A 12,537-nucleotide genomic window follows, 5' to 3' on the forward strand; every position below is an offset into this window, starting at 1 on the left:
ACTCGGACGAAGCAAGCCTGGGGCACCCACGAGGGGCGCTCAGACACAGTGCCTGCACAGGCGGACAGCACTGGACGCTGGACACTCAAGGCCAGGGGGGGGTGCTTCCCCGCTGGGCGACGCTCCCACACCAGGGCTGGGAGGAGGCTGTCATGCACCCGGACTCCATGGGGCAGGCATGACCAGAGGCTGTGTGTAGACGCCCCCACCGTGCCCTGTGTGTCTCCTTCCCCATCTGATTTTCGCTCTAACAAAGCTGCAAAGTATAGAGCTTTTCTGAGTTCTGTGGGTCATTCTAGCCAATTATTGACCTGGAAGGGAACACAGATTGAGCTAGCGGCTGATCTGAAGTGAGTGTGGTCCTTGGATATTGTAGCTGGTGTCTGAGGATGTGATGGCTAACTTATGTAACACCTTGACTGGATATTTGGCTAAACATTTTTTTCCCCGAGTGTACATGGGGGGGGGGGTTTCTGGAAGAAATGAGCATTTGAACAGGAAGGTGCAGAAAAGTCGCTTGCCCTCCTCACTGTGGATGGGCTTCATGCAGTCGGTTGAGGGTCTGAGCAGAACAACACGGCAGAGGAAGGGAGAAGTCAGCACTCCCTGCCGAACTGTCTGAGCTGAGACGCTGACATTCTGCCTCTCATGTGCCTGGTCCTCAGGCCTCCAGACCACGCCGCACCACCCCACCAGCCTTCCTGGGCTGCTAGGGTGCGGGCGGCAGGTGGGACTTGTCGGCTTCCGTAACTGTGCAAGCAATTCTTATTTTATCCATACGCACACACGCACACATAGATACTGTAGGTTCTGCTTCTCTAGGCTACTCTGACCGACACGCAAGGGCAGTGGTGAGGGGATTGCTCCCTCAAACTGTGCAATGTGCCAAACTTGGATTTGGACCAGAGGCTTTCCACTTGAGACAATTACTGGCTGGATACTTTGAGACCACTCTGTTGGCCCCATGTTGGGTTTTTCACTGACTCACGGGTAGTGGTCAATGGCCTGGCCCATACAGTCAGGCAGAGGGCAATGAACGCCTGGTCTACAATGCCGTTCAGTCGCTCAGTCGTGTCCAACTCTTTGTGACCCCATGGACTGCAGCACACCAGGCTTCCCTGTCCATCACCATCTCTGAGTTCACTCAAACCCATGTCCATTTTGTCAGTGATGCAATCCAACAATCTCATCTTCTGTCGTCCCCTTCTTCTCCTGCCTTCAATCTTTCCCAGCATCAGGGTCTTTTGAAATGAGTCAGCTCTTTGCATCAGGTGGCCAAAGTATTGGTGTCTCAGCTTCACCATCAATCCTTCCAATGAATATTCAGGACTGATCTCCTTCAGGATGGACTGGATTCATCTTCTTGCAGTCCAAGGGACTCTCAAGAGTCTTCTCCAACACCACAGTTCAAAAGCATCAATTCTTCAGTGCTCAGCTTTCTTTATGGTCCAACTCACATCTATACGTGACCACTGGAAAAAACAGCTTTGACGAGACGGACCTTTGTCGGCAAAGTAATGCCGTCTACTATAGAGATGGCCATACGGATGCCCTGTGGAAATCACTGTGAGGACTGGAGACGGTGTGTCCAGTTGCTCAGTCATGTCTGACTCTCTGTGACCCCCTGGACTGCAGCCCACCAGGCTCCTCTGTCCATGGGATTCTCCAGACAAGAATACTGGAGTGGGTTGCCATTTCCTTCTCCAAGGGATCTTCGCAAACCAGACATCAAACCTGTGTCTCCTGCACGGGCAGGCAGCTTCTTTACCGCTGGACCTGGGGAGCCCAGTGAGGGCTGCCTGAAAGTTGTTGCTGCTGTCCAGTCGGTAAGTCCTGTCCGACTCTCGGTGACCCCGCGGACTGCAGCGCGCCATGCCTCCCTGTCCTTCGCCATTTCCCAGTTTGCTCAGACTCGTGGCCACTGAGGTGACTCAGCCCAGTGGTAGACGCACATGTTCAAGATACTATAAGAGCCTGGGCACAGGAGACAGCGTGCCAGTCTGAACCACCCAATAGCGCTTCTTCAGACCAAGGCTCACACATCACGGCCACGGTGTCAACGACAGGCAGAGACCTGCTTCTTGGAATGCTGCTTAGATGGAGAGTTAGACTGGCATCCGAAATGCTGGCTGTCTAACAGGGTGTGGGGGAGATAAAGCCGTGAAGTGCCGGCTTTCAAGGTTTCCCGAGTATATGCTCAACACCAGGGGGACCAAGGCAGGTCCCTGCTAGACGGATTCCTCGGTTTTTCTAAGTGATGGAGCGATGGAGGGGGAGGCAGGGAATGCTGTTACGAACGCACAGTTCTTCCCACGGCGGGAGGACACTGCATGCTGTTATCTCAACCTTCTTTTTCTGTATCTAATGCCAGAAGCAAGGCTGCAACAGTGGCCTGATTCCTCAGCAAGAAACTAAGACTTTAAACCCTGCTGGCAGAATCCCAAAGGGCCTGACCGGCTGGGTGATGCCGGCAACGCCTCTGGCAAGAGCAAGGTGGACAGTGACTGCAGCCGTGTCGCCCGCTGGTAGAGACGAGCCCTGCCTCTGTCTGCGACCCTGAGGGACGGACGGAACCGGGGGAGGCGCCTGCTGGACGGCCACTGCTGCCTTTGGTCTAGACCAGCACCGTGGCCAAAGGCTATGTCCACTCCAGAGGTGAAGAATCAGGGTACAAACGGGAAGGGAGTCGCAGCCAAGGGGAGAGGAAGGATGGTTATGCAAGAGGGAAACGCAGTATTACGTCTGCCCAGCACCGCGTGACCATCTCAGGGGGCTTGAACAAGAGACGATGTCATCTCTCAGCTCCATCACAGCAGACGTCTGAAAGCGGGGAGCCAAGATCACGCCTACCTGTGGGGCCTGACAAGGTGGAAGGAGGCTGGGGACCCGGCGGACATGTGGTCACACAAGGCGATGCAGTGAGTGAGTCGCTAATGACAGCTGGGACCCCAGCCTCAGTCTCATTCTGCAGGTGACTCCCACCTACGCCCTGAGTCCAGTAGCCCTGGTGCCGCTGGCGAGGCTTTAATGCGGTGACAGCGGTCAGATACACGGGGACACTGAGCCACAGCTTCTGAAGGACGGAAGACACCAGTGGAAAATGGCTGGCCTGGGAGAGAAACTGGACTTGCCTAATCGTTAGCTGATTTCTCTGCTCAACAGTCCCACACACGTTCATTGTAAGGTGCGAACAGTGGTAGGTTAAGAGGTCAAAGAAGTAATACTACCCACGCGTGTGTATGTGAAGTCATGCCCGACTCTGTGCGACCCCATGGACTGTAGCCCGCCAGGCTCCTCTGTCCCTGGGAGTATCTGGACAAGAATCCTGGAGCGGGTTGCCATTTCCTTCTCCAGGGGATCTTCCTGACCCAGGGATCAAACCCACATCTCTTACATCTCCTGCATAAGCAGGTAGGTTCTTTACCACTAGCGTCACCTGGGAAGTCCCGAAACTATATATAGATGTCCAATTCCTGGGTGATGTCCAAGGTGACACGCCAGGTAAGGTCCACATTGGGAGAAGGGGAGGTGGGTAGTGGGAAACCGGGCATGAAGAGGAGGAGAGTCAGAAGTGAGCGTGTTCCCACTGCCATCCTTCCAACACCGAGAGGTGAGTGCCAGGCTGGGGACCTCGGACACTCACCAACATCATCCCAAACACTTCACAAAAGGAAGCAGGTTTTCTTTTATCACTTTTTTACTTTATAACCCTTTGGAACTATTTGAATATATATATTTTTGCAATATACATGTGCTACTTTTATAATTAAACAAAAACACAAAAATGATCTTAAAAAAAAAGTAAAGGGCTAATCACAGTGTAACATGAAACAGAATATCATCGTTGGGGACAGGTCACCCAGCTGAGTCCAAAGCTCCAACGTGGTCGCTGCTTCCAGTCTTGGGCGCCTTGTCCAGGCTCTGATCCTCCGACCCCTTCGACGGGGCACCAGTGATGGCCTGTAACTGCCCTCAAAGCTCCGTCCGGGGCCCAGGAGAGGCCAGAATGCGGGGAACGACGTCAGCAAAATTAATTTACAGGGTCGGAGGAAAGTGGCCACGGCGCCGGTCCCCCGCGCGGCCGGCGGGAGCGCGGAGGCGGGCGCGCGGCCGGGGCGCCGGACCAGCGGGGGACCCGGGCTCCACGCGCTGTCCACGGCGGGCGGTGCCTCACAGGGCGAAGGCGGTGAAGAAGATGTGCATCTTGGCCAGGAAGGTGGTGACGGAGCCCTGCCGCCAGAGCTTCATCTCCACGTCCAGCGCGAAGTCGCGCGGCTGGCGCACGGTGCGCTGCAGGAAGACCACGCCCGTGTAGGCGTTGAGGCGGCGCGTGCCGAAGTAGCCCTCCTCGTTGCCCTTGGTGATGGTCAGCGCGATGGTGTCGCCGGCGAGGGCGGGCACCGGGCTGATCCGGAAGATGTGCGCCGGCACCAGCAGCCCGGTCTGGAAGTTGAGCCGATAGTGCGTGATGCGCGCGGGCGCGTTCTGGCATTCCAGGAAGTCGTGGCACAGCGCGCGCTCGCATTTCCTGCGGGGCGCACGCGGGGGCGTCAGCGGAGGGGGCCCCTGCTCGCCGCTCCCACCCGACGCCCACCCAGCCTCCATCCGCAGCTCCGCTCCGCCTCGGCAGCCCACAGCAGCCTGAGCCGGGTCACCTGACCCCCGGACCTCAGCTTTCCCGTCTGCAGGATGGGTTAACAGCCGCGCGGTGTCACTGGCGGAAAGCGGTGGGTCAGGAAACAGGCGGCGCGCAGCACAGTGCGGGCAGCGTCTGGGAGCAGCTCTGCCTGCTCCCGCGCGCCTTCCTGTCTGCCTTCATCCTTACCTCCCTACCTCTAGTTTTCTCCTTCCTACATTATTTGCACGGATTCCCTGGCCATAGTGTTTCTATTGCTCTAATCGTTTTTCAGATTCCCTCTTCTCCCGCGATTGACTCTCCCTCTGAGCCGTTTCCTCCACTGACTTGGGATGGCCCGCCCTGTCCCTCTCCGAGTATCAGAGAGCTCCGAGTCACACCTGCTCCCCAGGAAGCCGGGGAACCCGGCCACACTACAGGGTGACGACCCAACCCCATGGGGCCCCCGGCTCAATTTCTAAGCTCAGTAATAAGCTGGACTCTTCTTGGCGCAATGAGACCGTGTCTCTTCCATCACTAAACCCCCGTCTTGAAGCTCAGTGCTTCCAGCATGGGCACCAGTTCTAGGGGATGCTCTGAGCAGAGTTCCCGAACGGGGGGGACCACAGCATGCAGGACAGGCCACGTCACGCCCTGTGTAAACTCAAGACGTGTTTTTGCTCATCACGTGCTCTCACGCTCCCTGGGGTTGGCGCTACCATCACCCGTGTTGCAGGCGGAGCAGCTGAGACCCAGAGAAGGGAGGCCACCGGCCACCCAGATACACCCAGCTAGACACCCCAAGCACGCCTGCACACCGCCCCGCCCCCAGCACTGCGTGCTAGCGAGCACAGGACAGGGTCAGCAGGGCAGCCGGGGAGTAAACCACAGGCGCGTACATGCCAGGAAGCGCCGCCCGAGGCGGGCTGTGCGGACAGACGCACAAGAGGCCGGCAGAGCAGAGAAAGCAAGCTCAGAACCACCGGGCACGTCTGCTGGCAGCGCCGCGTGGAGGAGACGCGCTGGATGCTCCGGCCAGCACTTTATGGAAACGTGTTTAGTAAGAAAATGGAAAGTGACGTCGCTTAGTCATGTCCGACTCTTTGCGACCCCGTGGACTGTAACCTATCAGCCTCCTCCGACCATGGGGTTCTCCAGGCAAGGATGCTGGAGTGGGTGGCCATTTCCTCCTCCAGGGGATCTTCCCGACCCAGGGATCAAACCCGGGTCTCCTGCATTGCAGGCAGACGCTTTACCATCTGAGCCACCAGGGAAGCCCTGTCTTCTTTAGTAAGAAGACAGGAAATACGGTCAAATGCCAAGAATCGTCCCGAGGGAATGTGGTCACCAGCCTGTGAGACGGCCCCCACGCCCCCCTCCCGCATTGGGTCACCTCCCAGGTGACACCTACCCACTCCCACCCACAGTGCTGGACTGTGTGGCCAGTGGCGGAAGTGATGATACGTCGGTTTTAAGAGTAGGTTGTGTCACAAAGGACCATCACCTGCCTTCTCAGTGACCGCGGGCTGGGGCGCTCAGGGCCCAGGTGGTGAGGGACCGGGGCCGCCCGCCCAGAGCCTCAAGTGGGCAGCGGAACCCTGAAGCCCCAGCAAGCCTCCAGTGGACGTGGCCCCACGAGGCCCAGAGCAGAAGCACCAGCTCAGCTGCTCCTGGATCACGACCCTCCAAACACCGTGGAGGATGATAGCTACTCGTCATACTTGTTAAGATGCTTCGTGTTGGGAAAAACTCGTTACACAGCAGAATATAAACATGTGTATGTGTTTGAGAGCGAGATGGAGGTTTTTTTATGTGTGTGAGTCCTTTCTTTCATTCTCTCTGCTCCAGACTTCTGCAAGGCGCTTTTTTCTGCACCACTTATGGTCAGTCAGACCACACGCCAGACAGAGGGGCCCGTGAAGACCAGGAGGCGGTGAAGGCAGGCGCCCCGCTCACCTGGCCTCTGCTCCAGGCAGTGCGGGACTGGCGCAGGGGGCGGGGTGCGGGGGACGACTCACGTTTCGGAGACTCGGACGTAGTTCGGAGGACAGTCGAAGCGCAGGCAGCGGAAGCCGCCCTGGATGTTATGGCAGGTCTCAGCCTCGGAGCAGTTGTGGGTGCCCAGCGCGCACTCGTCCAGGTCTGTGGGGAACAGAGGGCGGTGGGTGGGTTTATGGGGGCACTGGGGGCCTGGGTCTCGGAGCAGCTGGTCCTGTGGGCGCACAGCTCACACGCCCCCATCTCGTCCACTCTAGACGGCAGTTAGGGCCCCGAGCCTCTGTGGGGTTGGCATCGGGGAGGAAGGCTCGGGGGAGACAGTTTGAACAGAAACAGGTGTCCAGCCTGAAGAGCTTTCAAGAGCCAAAGTCACTGCAGCATCTGAGCTTAGAGATGCCCCTCTGGGTTCCGCCATCAGGCAGACACGGCCTCGGCTTCCAGAATGAAACCACACTCTAGGCACGTGAAGTCGTTATTCCCACCTGGCTGTTTACGGCAGGAGACATCCTCGCCTTTTACAGAATCCAGACTGGCTATTTTTTTTAAATTAATAATATTAAAATAGTAATAATAGTAAGAACTCTGCAGCCAGGAAGCCCCGGCCAGCCCTGGGGTTCCCCTCTGCAGGCTTCTCCCCGGGTAGGTCTCCCGCCTTCAGGACCACTCCCTGGGATCCCCGTCCTGCTCGCAAGGCAGGGCCTGGAGTGGAGTCCAAGCCTCCAAGACTCTCAGCTGGGTCAAGCAGCAGAAAGACCGCCACCTTTCTCATCCCAGGCGCGGACCTCAGTGAACATGGCCACCAGCGGCATCAGCTGTTCTGTGCTCACACGCTGGGTGTCGCGGCCCCGGGCACACGGCAAGCTGTGAAGGGCTTTCTGCACCTGCTCGGGGGCTGCCTGAGGCCCTGCCAGCATGGACCCCGCACTCACCCTTGCAGGACCTGCCGTTGGCCGTCATGGTGTAGCCGCGCTCTGGGCATGCGCACTGGTAGCTCCCTGGCACGTTGATGCAGCGGAAGGTGCAAAGGATGCCGGCGCCCTGGGCGCACTCGTCAATGTCTGCAGAGAGAGGGTCAGCCCTCAGGAACCCCGGGTCACCCCATCCCTGCCCCGGCCGGGTAGCCTGGGGGGCCTTCTTGCTGATGAGGACAACGAGGCTGAGAGAAGACAGAACTGCCTGTGGCCACACCGGACCCACACGTCGGGTCCTGCCCCCAGGGTCGCTCCGGGCTTGCTGCAGCCAGCGGAGGGCCCATCGGGTACCAGGCACAGCTGACCCCTGAACGACACGGGTGTGGACTGCGTGCGTCCACTTACCCAGGGAACTTTTTCAATAAATACGGTGCGATCCACCCTCGGGCCAGTCACCCATGTGGAACCGCGGATAGAGGGCGAGCTGTAAAGTTACACATGACCTCAGGGGAGGAGAGGCCCTGAGCCCTGCAGGGTCCAAGGTCAACTGGGTAACTTAACCCTTCACCCCACTGAGGTCACAACCATCATCTCTGCTTTGCAGGGAAGGCGCCTGAAGTCAGGCTTGGGAAGCACTTGTCCAGGTGCCAGGAAACCGCACGGCTGGGATGGGACCGCCGCTCCGACGCTGAGGCCTCTGTGTGCTGGTGTGTCCCCCCCGACCGCGGCGGGGACTCTCGAGCCTGACACTCAGGGGGAGGTGCCTCTGGAGGGGGGCCCTGGGTGGAGGAGGAGAGATACCTGTGCAGGTGTGCCCATCCTCGGCCAGCTGGTAGCCCTGCCGGCAGTAGCACTGGTAGGAGCCGTAGATGTTGGCGCACTCCTGGCTGCAGCGCTGGGCCTCACACTCGTTCACGTCTGCACACAGACCGGCCGGAGGTCACGGAGGCGCCCGCCCAGACCAGAGACGGGACCGAGGTCTCGCTCACGTGGAGCCTTCTCTGGACAGACCATCAGTTCCAGCCTCCCCTTGGGGCTGACGAACAACCCGGGGTCCAGAAAAAGGCGAGGGGTCAGCTGGGGACATGCAGCGAGGCAGGGGCGGGAATGATGGAGTCCTGGCCTGCTGCCTGGAGGAGGCAGCCACAGCGGCGCATAGATTCCCCCCGCGGGAACCAGGCGCTACCCTGGTTGAGGGTCCACGGCAGCTTGAACAGGTGGCTCTGAGGTGTCACCTAGGTGCTAACAGGGACCTGCCCTTGACCCCCTTTGTGGGGCTTAGGGAGAGCGAGGGCCGGTCTGCGGGAGACGGGGAGGGAGTGAGTGAAGGACAGTCAGGGGAGCACTGGCTGGACCCCAAGCTCCTTGCAGGAAGGGACTTGTCTCTCATTCATCCAGCTAAGACCTGCCGAGCTCTGAAAAGCGCTGGGTGTGTGCCGAGCTTGGAGACGTGGCCCCAAGCAAGATGGACAAACAGCTCCACCCCGTGGAGCCGATGAGGTATAGGAAGAGCAGAAGCCCTGGGCTGGGGTGGCCCTGCGCACGAGTTGGGGGCGCTGGGGTCAGAGCAGGGTGACCCGTGGTGGGGGTGACAGCGCACTGCCCTTGAGGCCACCGCCTGACCCGTGATCCTCACGGTCTCTCCGCATACACCGCTTTCACACGGAATGACGGAAGGCACAAATGCACGCATAAATGCCTGATCTCCCCTACCAGGCTCCGAGCCCACGCTGGTTCCATCCCCGAGTCTCTCCTCTGCAGCCCGAGAGAAGTGGGCTGAGGTGGGGAAGGGGGGTGGGTGAAGGCAGAATGGACCACCACAGGGCTGGGGTCGATGGTCTGCCCCTCACAGCTCTCTGCGCCCACCTGGCCAGACGGAGGGGCTCAAAGGGGACGGGAATACCAGCGAATGAACGGCAGCGACAGGGTCTGTTTTGGGAGCCCATCCGAGTGCCGTGCGACGGAGCCAGGCCTGGCGACGCTCGGCTGCCCCTGGGGCTGGACTTGTCCCAGGGAGGCCGGCTCTTTAGCCAGGCCAGGCAATCGGACAGAGGGGCCTGGCCTTCCTGGGGATCTCAGCAAACTCACCTCTCCAGGAGGGAAGTGAGGAGAACACCTCCGGGGGCGGTACTGGGAGAGCACCCTCCAGCTAGGAGGGGCTGGAGACCCCACAACCCCTTCACCCCGTCAACCTCAGAAACGTGTAAAACCCAGCAGGATTTATGCGTGATAAACATCTGGGTTGCTGGGAGCTGGAAAGCCGTGACTGGCTGCCTGGACAGCACGCGGCGGGTGGCATCACCGGGTGCCGTGCGGCTGCGGGCCTGTCCCCCGTCTCGCTCACTCGGCTCCCTACCCGGACCCCGGGCACCGCAGCGGTGACCGGAACCAGAGCCTGACAAGGGGCAGAAGCCAGGCTGCCCCTGCACGCAGGGCAACTCCCACCTCTGGGCGTGCAGACAGCACAGCCAGCCAGCCCCCGGCTCCGAGGCGGGGTTCCTGCAGGACGTGGCGGGCAGCTGAGGCCGGGGGCGCGGGGGGCCGGCCGGGGCGGGCGGGGGCCCTCGTACCTTCACAGTGCTTGCCGTCGGCCGCCAGCAGGAAGCCGGAGGCGCAGGAGCAGCGGTAGGAGCCCAGCGTGTTCTCGCACGTGTGCTGGCAGAGCCTCGTGGGCGACGTCCAGCACTCGTTCACGTCTGCGGGCAGCAGGTGCGCAGGGCCTCAGGGGGCACAGGGGCCTGGACGCCAGTCCCCACCCCCACCCCGGGCAGAGGAGGGACCCAGGGACCCCAAGGGGCGATCGGGAGGAGGGAAAAGGGCAGGAGACGGAGGGACACACGGCCGGACACAGCCAAAGGGCAAGAAACAGGGTGACAGGATCCGTGAGGGGAGCCTCAGCTGGGCAGACGCCCGGACATGGCCGGGCGGGCGGTCAGAGCAAGGCTGGCCGGGGCCTGGGGCAGGCACACACCGGGGGCCGTCCCGGCCACCAGCCCCACCTACCGATGCAGGCGCGGCCGAAGGCGTCCCGCTGGAAGCCAGGCTTGCAGTCGCAGCGGTAGGAGCCGGGGAGGTTGTGGCACACCTGGCCCTCGCCGCAGCGGTGCACGCCCGTCTCACACTCGTTCACGTCTGCAGGGGGAGGCCAGCGGGGCACGCTGAGGCCCGAGCTCCGCCCCCTGCAGGAGCCGCCACGCCCAGGGCCCCAGGAGGCGGAGGCTTGGGGGAGGGCGGACGCTGGGGTGGGGGGGGGGAGGGCGGACGCTGGGGGCGGAGGGGAGGGCGGAGGCTGGGTGGGGGGCGGGCCTCACCCACACACTTGGTCCCGTCCTGGCTGGCGTGGTAGCCGCGCCCACAGATCACCGGGTTCCGCTGGCACGTGTAGGAGCCCACCGTGTTGATGCAGCTGAAGCCGGGCCTACACGGCTCGGACAGAGACGTGCACTCGTTGATGTCTGCAGACGGGGTGCGGGTGACGGGGAGCCGGGTGCAGCCCCTCCCGGAGCCCCAGACCAGCCCAGGTCAGGGCCGGAAGGTCAGACCCCCCAGTGCCTGTCCCAGGACCCAAGACTTTCCCTCCCAGAAGCCAGGCGCAGTTGACCAGGTCAAAACAGATGTGATACACCTTCATCCAGCCCAGTCCCACAGATGGGGGAAACTGAGGCCAGGGGAGAAGCGACTCAGCCATGGTCAGACAGTCGGGGTTATAGGAGTTTCTGTCTGCAAAGGCCTCTGGGGCCCAGGCACTGACATTCACAGGGGGCATGGAGGCTGGGGGAGGGAAGGGCTGCCCAGGCCTCCCCGATCCCTAAAGCCCTCAGACCCCATCCCCCCAACCACCCCTCCCGAAGACCACCCCCACCCCCGTCCCGGGCTGGCAGACACAGCCGGGCAGGCCCCGCTCACCCACGCAGTTGCCCTCGGGGTCCTGCAGAAAGCCCTCCAGGCAGCGCTGCCGAGCCTGGCAGTAAAAGGAGCCCTTGGTGTTGTGGCACACGGCGCCGGCTTGGCAGTTGTGCGTGCCCAGCTCACACTCGTCCACGTCTGCCAGAGAGACCAGGCCGCACGTCAGGGGCTGGCGGGCACCCGCCCGCACATCCCCACACGACCCTGACGTTACAAAGGTCTCCCGCATCGCAGGGGGCTGCTGTGGCCCGCACAGCGGTGATGATGACGTCACCCCTCTCACCGCCCGGCACTCCGAGAAGTACTCAGCACACACGGGAACCCAGGGCGGGGGCCAAGACGACCCCAAACGAGGGAAACAGGCACGGGCACAGTTCGGCGCTGCTCCCGGGCCGCCAGGCCTGGGGCTTCCAAGGATGGAGCTGCCAGACCTGCGTGTCTCCACTGTCCCCACTTGCCGTGCGGCCCCAGCAGGTCACAGCCCACCCCCCTGGCCACTGCCCAGCACCCACAGTTTACAAAGCGCCGCCCTGTGCCCCCCACCCACCCCGCCCCCGCCCTGGCCGCAGCAGGCACGCCCTGGCCGCAGCAGGCACGGCGGGCTCTTTCCTCAGATGAGGAAGCCCAGGACGGAGCAGAAAGGCGACAGGCAGGGCTCGTGGCACAGCCGAGACTCCGTCGACCTCCTGATGGCAGACCCACCTCGTGCGTCTGTCTGTTGTCCATCCATCCACCCCCTCTGGTTTCCACAGCAGCCCTGTCTCTAGGGGTCCCATGCTGGGTTTGAGGACCCCCTCCAAGGACCCCTGGAAGCCTGAGACACAGCCTCTGCCCAGCCGCTCTGGTCTAAGGAGGCGGACCTGGGAGCAGAGGGCCAGGGGTGCGGGGCATCCAGGGAGGCAGGACCGCTCCCCAGTGCTCAGGGTTCTCTATAGGGGGCTCGCCATTGGTCTGCGTGTGCCCTGGGCATGCGTGGGTGTGCACAGGTGTGCAGCAAGGGGTCTGGGCTCCTCTCCTCTCATTCCACCCCTGCTGTGAGCCCAGCTCAGGGCCTGGCACAGAGTGTGGTCAGCCGCTTCCGAGCTCACGCCTGACCTGAGTGGCGTC

The 12,537-nt window shown here is 61.5% G+C and overlaps 1 protein-coding gene across 4 annotated transcripts in view; it reads right to left on the reverse strand.

The window, feature by feature from the left end:
• Positions 1-3,679: 3,679 nt before the first annotated feature.
• The window catches only part of FBLN2 (fibulin 2), an 80,991-nt gene continuing 72,133 nt past the window's right edge, over positions 3,680-12,537 (reverse strand). For all 4 annotated transcript variants that reach the window (XM_065933992.1, XM_065933995.1, XM_065933993.1 and 1 more), the window contains 8 exons: positions 11,431-11,568; positions 10,836-10,979; positions 10,528-10,656; positions 10,095-10,220; positions 8,326-8,442; positions 7,543-7,671; positions 6,634-6,757; positions 3,680-4,528 (listed from right to left, as the gene is read on the reverse strand). In XM_065933992.1, the coding sequence (XP_065790064.1) occupies positions 4,171-4,528; positions 6,634-6,757; positions 7,543-7,671; positions 8,326-8,442; positions 10,095-10,220; positions 10,528-10,656; positions 10,836-10,979; positions 11,431-11,568 (1,265 nt within the window). In that variant the 3' untranslated portion in view covers positions 3,680-4,170. The remainder of the gene's footprint in view (positions 4,529-6,633; positions 6,758-7,542; positions 7,672-8,325; positions 8,443-10,094; positions 10,221-10,527; positions 10,657-10,835; positions 10,980-11,430; positions 11,569-12,537) is intronic.

The sequence above is a fragment of the Muntiacus reevesi genome, chromosome 4, assembly GCF_963930625.1.
Source record: "Muntiacus reevesi chromosome 4, mMunRee1.1, whole genome shotgun sequence".
NCBI classification, from domain to species: domain Eukaryota; kingdom Metazoa; phylum Chordata; class Mammalia; order Artiodactyla; family Cervidae; genus Muntiacus; species Muntiacus reevesi.